The sequence below is a fragment of the Gigantopelta aegis genome, chromosome 4, assembly GCF_016097555.1.
Source record: "Gigantopelta aegis isolate Gae_Host chromosome 4, Gae_host_genome, whole genome shotgun sequence".
NCBI lineage: Eukaryota > Metazoa > Mollusca > Gastropoda > Neomphalida > Peltospiridae > Gigantopelta > Gigantopelta aegis.
The window spans coordinates 9,103,501-9,117,526 of record NC_054702.1 but is presented as its reverse complement, the minus strand read 5'-3'; the positions used below and the strand labels follow the sequence as shown (position 1 = coordinate 9,117,526).

At 34.2% G+C, this 14,026-nt stretch overlaps 1 protein-coding gene across 1 annotated transcript in view; it reads left to right on the top strand.

Moving 5' to 3' along the window:
- Nucleotides 1-5,166: 5,166 nt before the first annotated feature.
- The window catches only part of LOC121372295 (2-oxoisovalerate dehydrogenase subunit beta, mitochondrial-like), a 28,572-nt gene continuing 19,712 nt past the window's right edge, over nt 5,167-14,026 (top strand). The window contains exons 1-4 of the mRNA XM_041498590.1: nt 5,167-5,305; nt 10,999-11,076; nt 11,910-11,978; nt 13,292-13,425. Coding sequence (XP_041354524.1) covers nt 5,170-5,305; nt 10,999-11,076; nt 11,910-11,978; nt 13,292-13,425 — 417 coding nt within the window. The 5' untranslated portion in view covers nt 5,167-5,169. The remainder of the gene's footprint in view (nt 5,306-10,998; nt 11,077-11,909; nt 11,979-13,291; nt 13,426-14,026) is intronic.

The following is a 14,026-nucleotide window of genomic DNA, read 5'->3' as shown; positions in this document are numbered from 1 at the left end:
AGCATCCTGTTATGCATCTCCTAAAGTAAGGGATTGGCAGTCCTTCAGACAGTGCAGGGGGAGAAGCATCCTGTTATGCATCTCCTAAGGGGTTGGCAGTCCTTCAGACAGTGCAGGAGGAAGCATCCTGTTATATATCTTCTACGGAAGTGGCAGCCCTCCTTCAGACAGTGCAGAAGGAAGCATCCTGTTATGTATCTTCTACGGAAGTGGCAGCCCTCCTTCAGACAGTGCAGGAGGGGAAGCACCCAGTTATGTATCTCTTAAGGGAGTGGTAGTCCTTCCACAGAGTTCAGGAGAGAATGAATGAATGAATGTTTAACGACACCCCAGCACGAAAAATACATCGGCTATTGGGTGTCAAACTATGGTAATGCAAATAAATAAAGTGATGTTCAACATCAATATAAAAATTCAAGGTTTAAACAAAAACAGTGTAAAGAACTGCAAAAATACAAATACAAATATCACAGAATTTTACGGACACTGAATTTTACTCTAAACTTCAATTTGTGCTGTATTGGCCATTCTCAAAGAGAATGTTACACCCCTGCACCACGGTGAGGTTACAGCACACGCAGGGGGAGTTCAGGAGAGATGAAGCAATCTAATTAAAATTAGCTCCACTATTACATGTGGATCTAACAGCAGCTTGTTGGTGCTCATGTCCAGTTGTTCTTTCATTCAACCAATCAAAACCGTACTTGCTTACTTGGATCATGGAAGCAGTCACGACTTTGCCTAACATCCTTTCGATTGCCTTGTGCAGAGAAACGATTTTGCTCATGGAATAAGTTTTTTTCATTCAGATTTATAGCAGAGCTGTTAGTCTTAAGCTAAGAAATCAACCTCACAAACACACACAACTACAGACTATTTATAAAATCGGTAGAAAGTAAGTTCTAGTTTCCAGTGATCGATTATAATCAAAACAATGTATCGGCCATTCTCAACCGATGTGAGGATCGATTATAAATGTCTAATTGATTGTCGCAATTTTTTTTTAACTGTAATTACTGTAGTTAACTGTCCTTTCAGTTTAGATCATTGAACTGATGTGTGTTAGGGATGGTGGGGGTTTTTTTCATGTATACATAAAGAAAAAAATCTATATTAAATATAAATTAAAGTTAAAATTAGCGATTTTTAGGGTCTGTCTTGGTGAACATGGTGCAAGGTCTTTTTAATTCAAATTCTTAAGTTCGTGTAAATCTAATCAATTGTGTAATTCGAAAGGTGATCGCTTGGTGCAAACCGATTATGACCGATTATTGATGATGAAACTTTAACAGCCAGACTGACACTAGGCAATTTGTTGTTAGAAAAGCTCCACTGACAACTGTGATAGCGGAAGTAAAATTTCTATATAAATATTTTAAATTTAAAATTCTGTAAGAAAATAAACTTTGAAAATGTTCAGTATACCCAGTAAATTTTTATTTTGATGTTTTTAATTGAATAAAAATTCAAACTAACTTAATTTATAAAGACTACCCCAGAGAATCATAGTACCAAGTGGCAGAAATATCTAATCAAAACTCTAGGCGAAGATAGACTTTAAAGTTTTCAATTTAAATGTTAAAACCATTTAATAAAAAATTTAAAATTTGCTAAATATCTCTCTGTTAGTTTATGAAGACTGCCCATGAAAATATGTACATTAAGTTTCAGAACTATCCAATCAAAACTATAGGAGAAGATGTACGTTTAAATTTTCAATGTTAAATTTCTATTTAAAATGTTTAAATTTCATTAAAATTCACAAAAGCAAAATGTCCAAAATATCCCTTTTTCGTTTATGAAGATTGTCTTTAATAGCTTACCACGTTTCAAAACTATCCGATCAAAACTCTAGAAGATAGACCTTTTAAATGTTCAATGTTACAATTGCTTTCAATGGACATATGGGTTTTTTAAAGCTTAAAGGGAGGGTAAACTCAAATAAGAGCCTTATGTGTTGGAAAGATGCATACCCGGACCACCAACACATACTGACACTTTAACAAATGAAAAACGCGTAATTTTAGAGTTAATAAAAAAAACATGATTATTCCTGCTAACTGGGGGCAGCCATTTTGTTTCGTTTTTGTGACGTCCGGTGGTATAGCTTCGGGCGAAGTGACATCAGCTCCGTCCAACTTCTCTCAAGCACAGTGTAAACAAACGCTCTAATTTACGACAAGGCGCTTCGCTTTCATCAACCTGACTTGTAAAACAACATAAATGACTTGATAGTATAATAAACTATTTAACTAAATATATTTCAGTTTCCATCAATAGAACGAAATGGAGTTATAGTATTTTCCTCTTTAAAAAAAATCCAAAGAATTTTTATTTTATTATTAGGCCTATTGGTAGGGTAAGTTCGAGCAAAAACGACCACTCACAATACCCAAGTACCTTTTATTTGGGACTACGTAATTGGTCAGTTTTGTGATTTTAGATGGGAAAGTCTACTTAATCAAGGGTTTTACAGAATTACTTATAGTAATAAAGTGATAATGTCCATTACGATTTGAGGGGCGTCTGCGCGGCTATCAGACAATACCTTGTGATCATATTAAAAGAGGCACATCTTTTTAGTGTGTCAAGACACAGTGTCTGGGGACCGTCTAAATATGCACCTGTCAATCAGGAATCACCGGTACAGGCCACCGAAACAAAAGACTAATTAACCAAAAACACACTCCGATTATTATTTAAGTACGTGGGTTAATTTATGTACAAAACATAATACAGTAACTGAGTTATTTCAACACTTTGACAATGGTGGCTTATTTTGTATTGAAAAATAATATATACTTGTCGCCGGCTTACTGGGATGGATATTATTACAGAACATTGCGATGCATCCGCAAAAATCAGGTATGTTTTGTTTCTTCATTTCGAAGACTAATTCCTGACGTGACACGTTATGTATTACGTAGCCACCAGCTCGCCAGAGGGCGTATTCACTGGGGTGGTACAAAATGGATGTGCCCGTTATATATAATAGCCGTCACATTTAAGCGTTTTATTAATTAACTATACGATTATACTTGTTGATATTAAACAATAGTGTACGTTATATATCGTTGAATATGCATACCAGGCCAAATGCCTTAATTGTCCCTTCCTTTAAATTTAATAAAAAATTCCCAAATTCCCAATGTCCTAAATATCTCTATTAGTATGTGAAGACTGACCATAGTAGCCTACCAAGCTTCAGAACTATCCAATTAAAACTATAGGAGAACTTTTTATTTAAATTTTTTAAGCATTTATAAAATAAATAAAAATTACAAATTATCACCCTAGAAATTACTGGTAGGCCCCTAATTTATGGAAGGTGCCCCAGAGGATCATTGTGCCAAGTTTCAGAACAATTCAATCAAAACAATTATGAGAAGGAAAGACAAATTGGTATAGAGAAGCTAAAAAGGTCTAGCCAGATCATGTTCTGAATTTTTTTAAAATGAATAAATTCCATTTCATCGTCAGCACATTAATACATTTGTTCCAAAATCATTTCCTTATGCTTTTTTTTCTTCCTAGATATGGCCACCATTGAGTTGAGAGCTGTGATCAAATATTTTCATATGAAAGAGAGGACTCCCAAGCAAATCAATGAACATATGATCAGTAGACTTAAATGCGAAGGACCTTTGCATGTGCTTAGGTGAAATAATCGTTGCAAAATAGTTTTCAGCATTCAGTCGGGGTAGGATAAGTGATGATTTGTTAATGGGCACGCCCAAAATACGATTAGTTGCACATCATAGCTGCTGTTGAAGTCATTGTACAGTTCCAAAATAAAATATTCACAAAAGCAAAACGTCCTAACTTTCTATGTTAGTGTGTGAAGACTGCCTTTAGAAGGAAGGTGAAGAAAGAGCGGTGCTGAAATTTGGTACAACTTACTCCATGGCTTGTTCCATTATATGGCTGTTCCTAGGTATACGAAATTACATATATACATTTCTGAAAAGGCATGCATATTTTATAAACAACTATTATTCGGTATCATATGGCTATTTTGAAATTAAGTGAAAGGAGAAACCTGCTGCTGCCACACATGCTACTCCTACTGAAAAGCAGCAAGGGATCTTTTAGATGCAATTTTCTTTAAAATATGACGGGTGTGGTTGCATTATTTTTCTATGGAAGTCGAGCGACATCCAAAAATGGCAACATATTCCAAACTACACTATCAGTAACGTGAATTAAATACAGGATTTCCATGGTACTTGAAATTCAAGGAGGGACTGCATTCCTCCAGCAACCTCCCTTTTGATCTATTGCTGTATTACGTATCGCAGCCTTTGATGTACCAATCGTGAACCAATGGATGGGATGGGTAGGCCTAAGTTTGGGTCCTTTTAGATTAATATTTATAAGCATTTAGACTGTATCAGAAACATTATTTTCTTGCCATGAGGTACCATTCTTAAATTGCTTTAGATCTTATTGACAGTCTACGTCACCATTCTAGAAAGAAAAGTTGAAAAATATGTTTATAAAGTTGCATTCTACATTTTATTGCCAAACTGCTTGGGAAAATATGCCTTTCTTTATTACACTAATTAATAGACAAACCTTTTTCAGTTTGATAAATATCATATCCAAGCATATACAATCTAAAAAGACTATTTTAAATCATAAATTCTCATACATGTATTTGTTTTTAATGTCAAATTTAATGATTAGGTTGTCTTTTTTCGTGCTAAAGGTCGACAAATTATTAAAGCTAAACAAAACATGATATAGGCCTACTATATGGATATGTGAAAGTTCGAGAATTCCTCCTTGGATAGTGAACAAAAGTAATAAAAGAGCAAACGCAGACAATAACATCCACAAATACCTCCTAAAGGTATCCTAATGGTTTTCTTATAAAATACAAATTAACAAAACAAAATTAATGTCCATATCAAAATGCCCCAGAATGCAATAAAAAAACAACAACAAAAAAACATTAATTAAAAAATAAATCTATTAAAATTATATATAGGGAGGGAGCATTGTCTCACATTATCCTCATGTTGTGGATTCAAAATAGGTCTTACCAGTATTTTTAGACTTCCTTATTTATACATCCAAAATGAATAATGTACTTTATTTATTCTGAGGTGCTCCTGCTAAAATATGGAGGAAAGTTCAACCAACCAATCAACCATGGCTGGCACATTGATGATTTGCACAAGTCTGACAAGGGCAGCTAAGAAAATACTTGTCCAGCAATTTAAGTCGAAATATTTTTCGGTGACATGTTCAAGAACGACGTCATCGTTTACATACGTTCCAGACACAGCGTCTCCAGAACATGGTGCGAGTGTATTCGTTATGGGGAGCGAGCAGTCTAGAACTTAGTCGACGACGGTCACTTTTCCGAGTTTTCGCACCCTTGTAACGGCTTGTTTTGCCTTCGAACATAATAAATATAACATATCATACTGTAATTTCAGTTCACATTCACCCTCCCGCCCCGGATGTGGTCACTGGCGAAGTCAGAGGCTAGATCCGGGGCGGGCGTGTCTGAACCCTTGTGGATAGGGGCACGTTAATAGAGTTGCCCGTTCACATTCATATATCATACATAGTAGTGACAAAAGTACCTTATTTTCCCCACCTCTATTTTAAAGAAATATTTCTTGGAATTAGTTTAAGGTTAGGGTTAGCGATAGTTATATACAATATATTTTAAAACAATTTGTTCTGTAAAACCAACATGAAGTTTATATTTCGTAATCCAGTATCGCTATGTTTTGCCTTTGAAAAATTAGACATTTTGACTATTCTGTATAAAATTTCTTCCACACGGGTGCTTTTGATGGTGCTTTTAGAAGAAATATAGCACAGAAGACAGAATGAGGCATCATGGGACTAAATCTTCGTTTTATTCCGTACACGTTCGGTTCATTCCGTCATCCCTATGAGATTTATAAGTATTAAAATGCAGTTTCACTTTTTGATCCACTGCATGGTCGAGTGGATACAGTGGTCGGCTACAGTCCCGATGGTCTGGAGTTCGAATCCAGGCCTAGCACTACATCGTTTGTAGTGTTTAATGCAATACCCAGTTCATATGGTTAATTCAATACCCCAATAGTGGGGAAAATACGGTACTCTTTCCCTTTTTTTTATTAAAATAAAATATTTTAAAATATGTTATATTTATTGTGTATAAAGTAGGGCTCGAACTTAACGACGGCACTGACAGCAATTGCCGTCGTGATATAAATTGCCATAGGTAGAGCGCACCACTGATGGCACAATAGTGCTGTCGGTAAAGCTCCTCTACAATGCCAAAATGTATTCACCTGGTGTATATTATATCTGCCAGTATTTAACGTTTGCACATTTGAAATATGTCTACTAGAGGTGTAACAATATACTTGAATAGTGATCTATACGGGGACCAGACAACTCGGCCCAGACAACTCTGGGCCGAGTTATTAGACTGATAGACGGGGCATGCTGTGACACATTATATGCATGTTAAGTATGATAGTTGGCCATGTCGTAGTGTCGAAGTATTGTACTATAGTAATAATAATGCATTATACTGATAGATACCGCTAACTATATGGTCACCATTAAGAATGACAATTGTGCATGTCATACACGCATATCGTAGTGTCGGATGGGTTTCTAGAAGTATTGTACTATAGAAATAACGCAAAAGACATCATTTGCCAAATTCCCACATTTATTACATTAAATACATACGCACATATGTACACAAAAAACCAACAGAACACATATACATAAATAGTTATAATAACGAAATAAAACACCAATCACCAAAAGAACATAGAAATAAAACGTCCAGCAAAAGATAAAAGTCAGTGTGCAACAGGGGCGTAGAGCTTTCCACAGGCCGACAGGAATCTAGAAGTGGACACGTCACCATCTGTGTAGCGTCCCCACAGTAAGAAAATTTGTCCCTGTAGATTCATGAAGGCCTTCCACTGTCACCGTCGCATCTTCCTCTCTGAAACGAACCGGCATGTCAGAGGAACCAGCCTGGCTTCGGTGTGGAGCATGGGAACCAACTTATAGAAGGGAGGGGCTGTTCCAAGGGCACAGTGGTTCAGTCGGTGATGCCAGCCCTCCACATCGTTGTTGGTCCTCACACTCTGGTTGAAGACCGACGGAACAACGCCATGTTTTTTCTGGGATCATCTCGAATGTTTAGGTCACCGACTGTAGAACAAAAACAAATTATTCGAACAGCGGAAACTATCTTCAAAGATAAATGGATCAGCAATTTATCAATCCGACATGACACTTCGTTTCGGGACGTTTAGGTTAAGGTGGGACTAATTCAATACTAACAAAAACACATTCATTCGGTGAGAATACTTTAATTTAAAAAACAACACTTGTCCAACAATAGACAAGATTGTCCCTGTGCCGAGTTGTGTCTGGACTGGGCCGAGTTGTCCCACAGTATTCGTATTCATCACCAGCTGAACCGAATACACGAATATGTATATATGTAATGCTAACTGTACAATTTATGTCTCTAATTCACGCTAACCAAAAACGCAATACCGATTCGATTGTTTTGATAATGTCCAAATCGGTCTTGTATTAGGTCAAGTGCATAGACCAATCCTTTTTTATCAACCCATTGGATTGGTACCCTACATGTACCTTGATTTCACTTTTAAAAAAACACACCCATTATTAAGGCCGAAGAAAAAAAATTACTTGTTTCCTATTACATGCTGGAAAAATATAGGGTAGGTAGGTAGGAAAAACATTTTATTTTGGAAAATAATTGGATATTAAATAAAGGTGTTGACTACCAGTATCCAAAATAACCTCTGCATGTATAGAAATGCATTATGCAAACCAACAATACCATTCATCACAGTGTTTTCCCTAGAAATGAAGTAAGGCATGGTAAAGTGACGTTTTAGAGGCATATTTTATGTGCAGTTTTAAATATAAGGGCTTTTTTTTCCATTATACAATTTTCAAAAGGACAAAAACCTTATGGCCATTTTATTTTTTATATCTATTTCATAACTTAATTTAAAAAAGGAAATATATAGTATTATCCACATAGGTGTGTTTAAAGGCTTCTTTTTACATGGGCAACTTATAAATTTATAAAAGGCAAGGCATTTTGATTTTGAGGGCAACATGGTGTTAACCTATCTGTGGGAGAGTACATACAAAAGACCCCTTGCTGTTTAATAATAGGCAGCTTTACTCTCATACTAACACTTAACTTCTGTACTGGTCCAGGACAGACTTGGTTGAACCTTAATTGGATAGAAATCAGTAAATAAGTTATAACAATTTCTTTTAATGAAAACTGAAAAGAAGGGTTCTATATTTATCTGTCCAACAATAACATTTAAAAAAAATGTTATGAATATTATCTTTCCTAGTGTATCTAAGAAATGGTAGACTTACCAATTTTATAATTTGCAATGTTAGTTTTATTCTGTATGCATCCAGTATTAAAGTACACACTTGGTTTGAAGCAATCAGTTGGCCCAATGAATAGAAATGCAGTACAATGCTCAGGATGCTCAAACGAATGTTGAAAAGTAAAGTTTGTTTTATTTAACGACGCCACTAGAGCACATTGATTTTTATCTTTAATATCATCGGCTATTGGACGTCAAACACATGGTCATTCTGACACTATTTTTATAGGAAACCCGCAGAGTTCCCAGTGACCACTTGCAAAAAATAACGAAACGCATCGAGATCTTACTGACATATTTAATAATTTGATTTGGCAGTAAACTCCATCAGTATCGGTAAACATTCCCTCCCCTAGTTTATCAGAAGGTCACTAAATTTCTACACGGCCAGTTTGTCGCAGGAGTAAATCATTAAATATAGTTATTATTATTATTATTATTATTATTATTAATCGGAACACCTCGCTACGCTAGATGTAGAGTAAATTGGAAAAGATCGCATATATTCGTGAACATTTTTTCTGACTCTTCGCCCGATATCTCACGAATGTTACCGAACTTCAATTTGAACGGAAGTAACTCCATCAATCAATTGTTAGAAAAAAACATTTCGTGGCTAACGGGTCACCAATAAAACTAAATTTGCGACAGTAAAACCACCGATATGCATCCGCAAATCGGAAAACACAGTAGGGTTATCCCCTAAATGACACCAAATTAGTGCTTGTGATAGTTTTGGAATGTTTTCGTGGAAATCGTTGTTATATTAAAAAAAAAAAAATTGGATATACAAAAAAAGTTTTAGGGTCGGCAGGTTCAAATTAGAGTCGGTCGGGTAACCGGAAACAAACAATATTTTATGATATGCCTAATCTGTTTTTACCTTTAAATTTTAAGTTTTAAAAAATGTTGTTCTTCCTTTCTGTAAAACCTTTTCACTTTTGTATTCATAGACATGAATATATATTCGTATTCGTGTATATATCGTAATCGCCACCATGTGTATTCGTTACACCCCTAATGTCTACATACAGCTGTCAGTTTAAAAAAAATTGCCATAAGGAAGGCTCAAAATTGCCGTCGTTGAGCCATTTCACCCAGGGCAATTCTTTTAAAAATTGCCATGGGAGACAGATTCTTAAGTTCGAGTTCTGATAAAGCTAAAACGAATGCAGAGAGAGATTGTCGTCAACCTTAAGATAGGTCGACGACAGTCACTTTTCACACCCTTGGTTTGGCTTCGTACATAATAAATATAACATATATGTTACCATTATTTCACTTGAACTCCATATTTCGTAAAAGGTAGGCCTACAATTCTTTTAACCACAAGATTTTCTTCAAACACATTCAGATGCATTAGTAATGTGCCAAAAAAACAAATTCAGTGGCAATTTTGCATTGGAATTTTTCCAGCATACTTGATATGGAAACGTCATGTACCCATTTTAGTGTTATTATAAGGAGATGCAAAGTGACGCAATTCAAATCCAAAATTATCTATATTATTACAATGCTTTGCCACTTTAAAATAAAAACTGGTCTACTAACCTTGACCTGTCAAATTACTATAACAAGCAGACAACGCTGTTTACAGGTCAGTATTTTTTTATTTTTCATAATTCTGGACAAAATATTAATTTTAATTTTTAAAACATAAAAGAAATTAAAAAAAAAACTTTTGTCAAATATATCATATAAAAAAATTACCGTTGGATATGTTTTATTTATTGTGTACGAAGTCAAAACAAGGGTCCGAAAAGTGATGTCGTTGACCATAGTCATTTACTGAGTTTGTGGTAGACCATAGTCATAGAGCATTGCCTAGCTGACATTCTTACTTTGCTATATCACGTCTCAGCCTCCACTCATAAGGATGCATAGTATTATTGGTTACACAACCTGGATTTTCCTTCTCAATAAAACATAACTTTTTTAGCATTAGGCATGTGCAAAAAGCAGGAAAAGAAAAACAAGGTTACTTTTATTGGGAGATTAGTGCAAAAATATTTTCATATTCAATGCTGTGTTGTTATAATAAATACCAAGTTATGTTTTTGACTTCAAACACATTTTATTCTCTTTTTTTTCCTATTTGAACATCCACTTTCAGTTACAGATATTCAGTAAAATACCATTGCATTATTTATGCCTCAATATATATTCCTCTGTTTGTGCTGTTCCTTACTGGTAGCAGCAAAGTAAATCATAACACACTGTCCACCATATTAACACATTTTAAAAAATAGAAAAAGATAATTTTCCCAGGTGAATCACACATGTAGTGATGATAACCAGTCCTTGTTTTGTGCAGCAAGAATGTCAGAACTAGGTGATGTCAAGGCGATGGATGGTACTGGAATCCACTTCTTGCCTGTTAGAAGACACCCCCTCCCACCTTCCCCAACTCTGTCAACTGTAGGTATTGTTCGTTGTGCCAGGAGTTTAGAATATATAGTAAAACGATGAAGTATCTGGTAGTATGAGTTTCCATGGGATTTAGATATTACCAGTAATTTATGTTATACATGTATGTACATACATTTATTTGTACATTCATTTTCTGTTTCAGGGGAGACAACTCGTATGAACCTTTTCCAGTCTGTTACAAGTGCTCTTGATATTTCCCTGGCAAATGACCCTTCAGCTGGTAGGGTATTCATTTAGTACCGGTATTCATGGGTAGTTTTACACATGTATCTGTTTCAAATTAATTTATTTAGTATTTAGAGACCGTGTTAATATCGCTTTAAAATTAATTGATTTAGTATTCAGAAACAGTATTAACATCTGTTTAAAATTAATTTATTTAGTATTCAGGGACAATATTACACATCTGTTTAAAATTAATTTATTTAAGTATTCAGAGACACTATTAATTGCACTTTGCCAAGTAACACTGTTTCACTACACACAACTTACTTGCGACCTCTCAAAACAATAGCTGTCATCTGAGGAAAAGCCATACAGGTGCCAAATTAATATCTTACAACATTTATACTGTTATTTTATTTATTAGTATTTTAAAATACATGTATAAACAAATGAAATGCATACAGATATCAGCATTCTTTGTTATAACAGAGGCTTGTTTGCAGGGTATGATAGACTGTCCACAAGGTACATGTATTTGTAAAGTTTACCGTTTGTTATAATCTGGAAATGGGGCTCCATCAGATAATCGGTTATGCCAGTTATTAGCATACATTTGACATGCACCCTGGCTATACAATTAAGCAGAATTGACTATTATTATTTGTTTATAATTAATTTATTTAGTATTCAGAATTTGAAACCATATTACACTTCTGTTTCAAAAAAAATAATTTAAGTGTTCAGAGACAGTATTATGTACTACAGAACTTACTTGATATTTTAATACACAAATGCTAATATTATTCAGTTTGGGAGTACACCATAATAACTAATTATAATAGTCTGTGTTACTTCAAAATTAATAAGAGATGTTTTTTGTTTTTGTAGTTATATTTGGTGAAGATGTGGCCTTTGGTGGAGTATTCAGATGTACAGTTGGACTGAAGGACAAATATGGTAATTATATATGTGTATGACATCTTGGTCAACTTACAACATAGTCTTTATTTATTGAATAATAGATGCCTTTTGAATATAATTTATCCTAACTTTTGTAACATTTCATAGTCATTGTAAAACAAATTTTGCTTTAATTATCTAATTTGGGTCTTTTAACAATTGTTGTGAAGTGATAGACCCTAGTTTTTAAACACCATCACATATTTCTCATTATTGGAGCCATTACTTAGATTCTTTTGTTTAGATTATCTTTTTCCATACATCCGAAGTGTTTTTGGTCATCTTGATGTTTCTAATGCATGTACCTCTGAGAAGTAATGGTTATGTAGACAAGCTCTGGTCTACTTTTGAAGTATTTTCTGTTTTAATGACACAAACTACATTACAATCACTCTTTGGTAACTATCCAAATATGTTACAGGTTTGTAGATTAATCAAACTTAATATCCATTTTTGCAGGTTGAAACTTGTGTCTGTGACTAAGTTCACAGTACATTGTTAATTTTAAAAGCCTGATTTGATTGCTACATGGAAGGTATGAGTCAAAATAGTTTCTTAATTGCACAGGATGTTGAGCAAAACAGGTCTCATTCTCGAGAGAATTTATTTCTTGGAAAATATTTAGATAAGAATTATGTAAAGAATGTATTTGAAAATTATATATTCAAATGGCTAATTAAAAAAAAAAATTATCAGTTCATAACTAACTGTTGTAGCCATTTTGTATAAATGTTCACAGCTGACTATGGGCAGGGTGAACCATGCAAGAATAATGAAATTTCCGTTATTTTCATTACAATATAAAGCATACCCATTAGCAATGTGAGTTTGTTAATTTCTCGATAAATGTAAAAATAACATCGTCTTATGACATCTCTTTATATTGGTACTTTGTTTTATTGAGCATTATTGTTTATGAACCTAAAACATTATTCAAAATAAAATATGAACTTTCAGTTTGTGGATGATTTTGTTTTGTTCATACCCCAATGATCTTAAAAGGAATAACAGAATCCTTAAATAAATAATAATGTTGCTTCATTAAATAAATATTTTAAATGTTTGTTATCAGTGTTACTTACAATTGATTGTTTTGAGTGGGTTTTTTTCAGGAAATGAACGTGTATTTAACAGTCCACTGAGTAAACAAGGAATTGTTGTGTTTGGTATCAGTGTTACTTACAATTGATTGTTTTTTTGTGTTTTTTCAGGAAATGAACGTGTATTTAACAGTCCATTAAGTGAATAAGGAATTGTTGCATTTGGTATCAATGTTACTTACAATTGATTGTTTTGGGGGTATTTTTCAGGAAACGAACGTGTATTTAACAGTCCACTAAGTGAACAAGGAATTGTTGCATTTGGTATCGGTTTAGCAGCCGCAGGCTCTACAGCAATAGCAGAAATTCAGTTTGCTGATTATATATTCCCGGCATTTGATCAGGTGAGACAAATCATAACGCACTTGATAAGCGTCAATGACAAGTTTTTATTGGATAACCATTTATAGTCCTTCCCACAGGGAACACCTTTTTATCATACTGGGGAATTTTTACAAATGATTTATTTCTGAGCCAATAGTTTTCTAAATTACACAAAAAATAGTGGGGTGTTTTTTAAAATTTCCAAAACACTTTTACTTTTCTTCATATGTCAAACCAAACTGAAATTATTTACCAAAACATATCTCTCTCTCTCTCTCTCTCTCTCTCTCTCTCTCTCTCTCTCTCTCTCTCTCTCTCTCTCTCTCTCTCTCTCTCTCTCTCTCTCTCTCTCTCTCTCACACTCTCTCACTCTTGATATATGTCAGGGTTTCATATACCATCCATATGTGAAAATGTTCGTATATGTGTCTAAAAGTTTTATATTTAATCCAGTCTGTTGAAGGAACTTGTAAAGAATAAAATAACATGTGGACAGAGGGAAGGTAAAAACAAAACTATTATTATTGGAAAGCTTACCAAAAAACAAACAAACAAGACATAAATATGACATTTACTCTTAGACTAGGAGAATATATTTATTTTTAAAGTTAGACTTCTTTG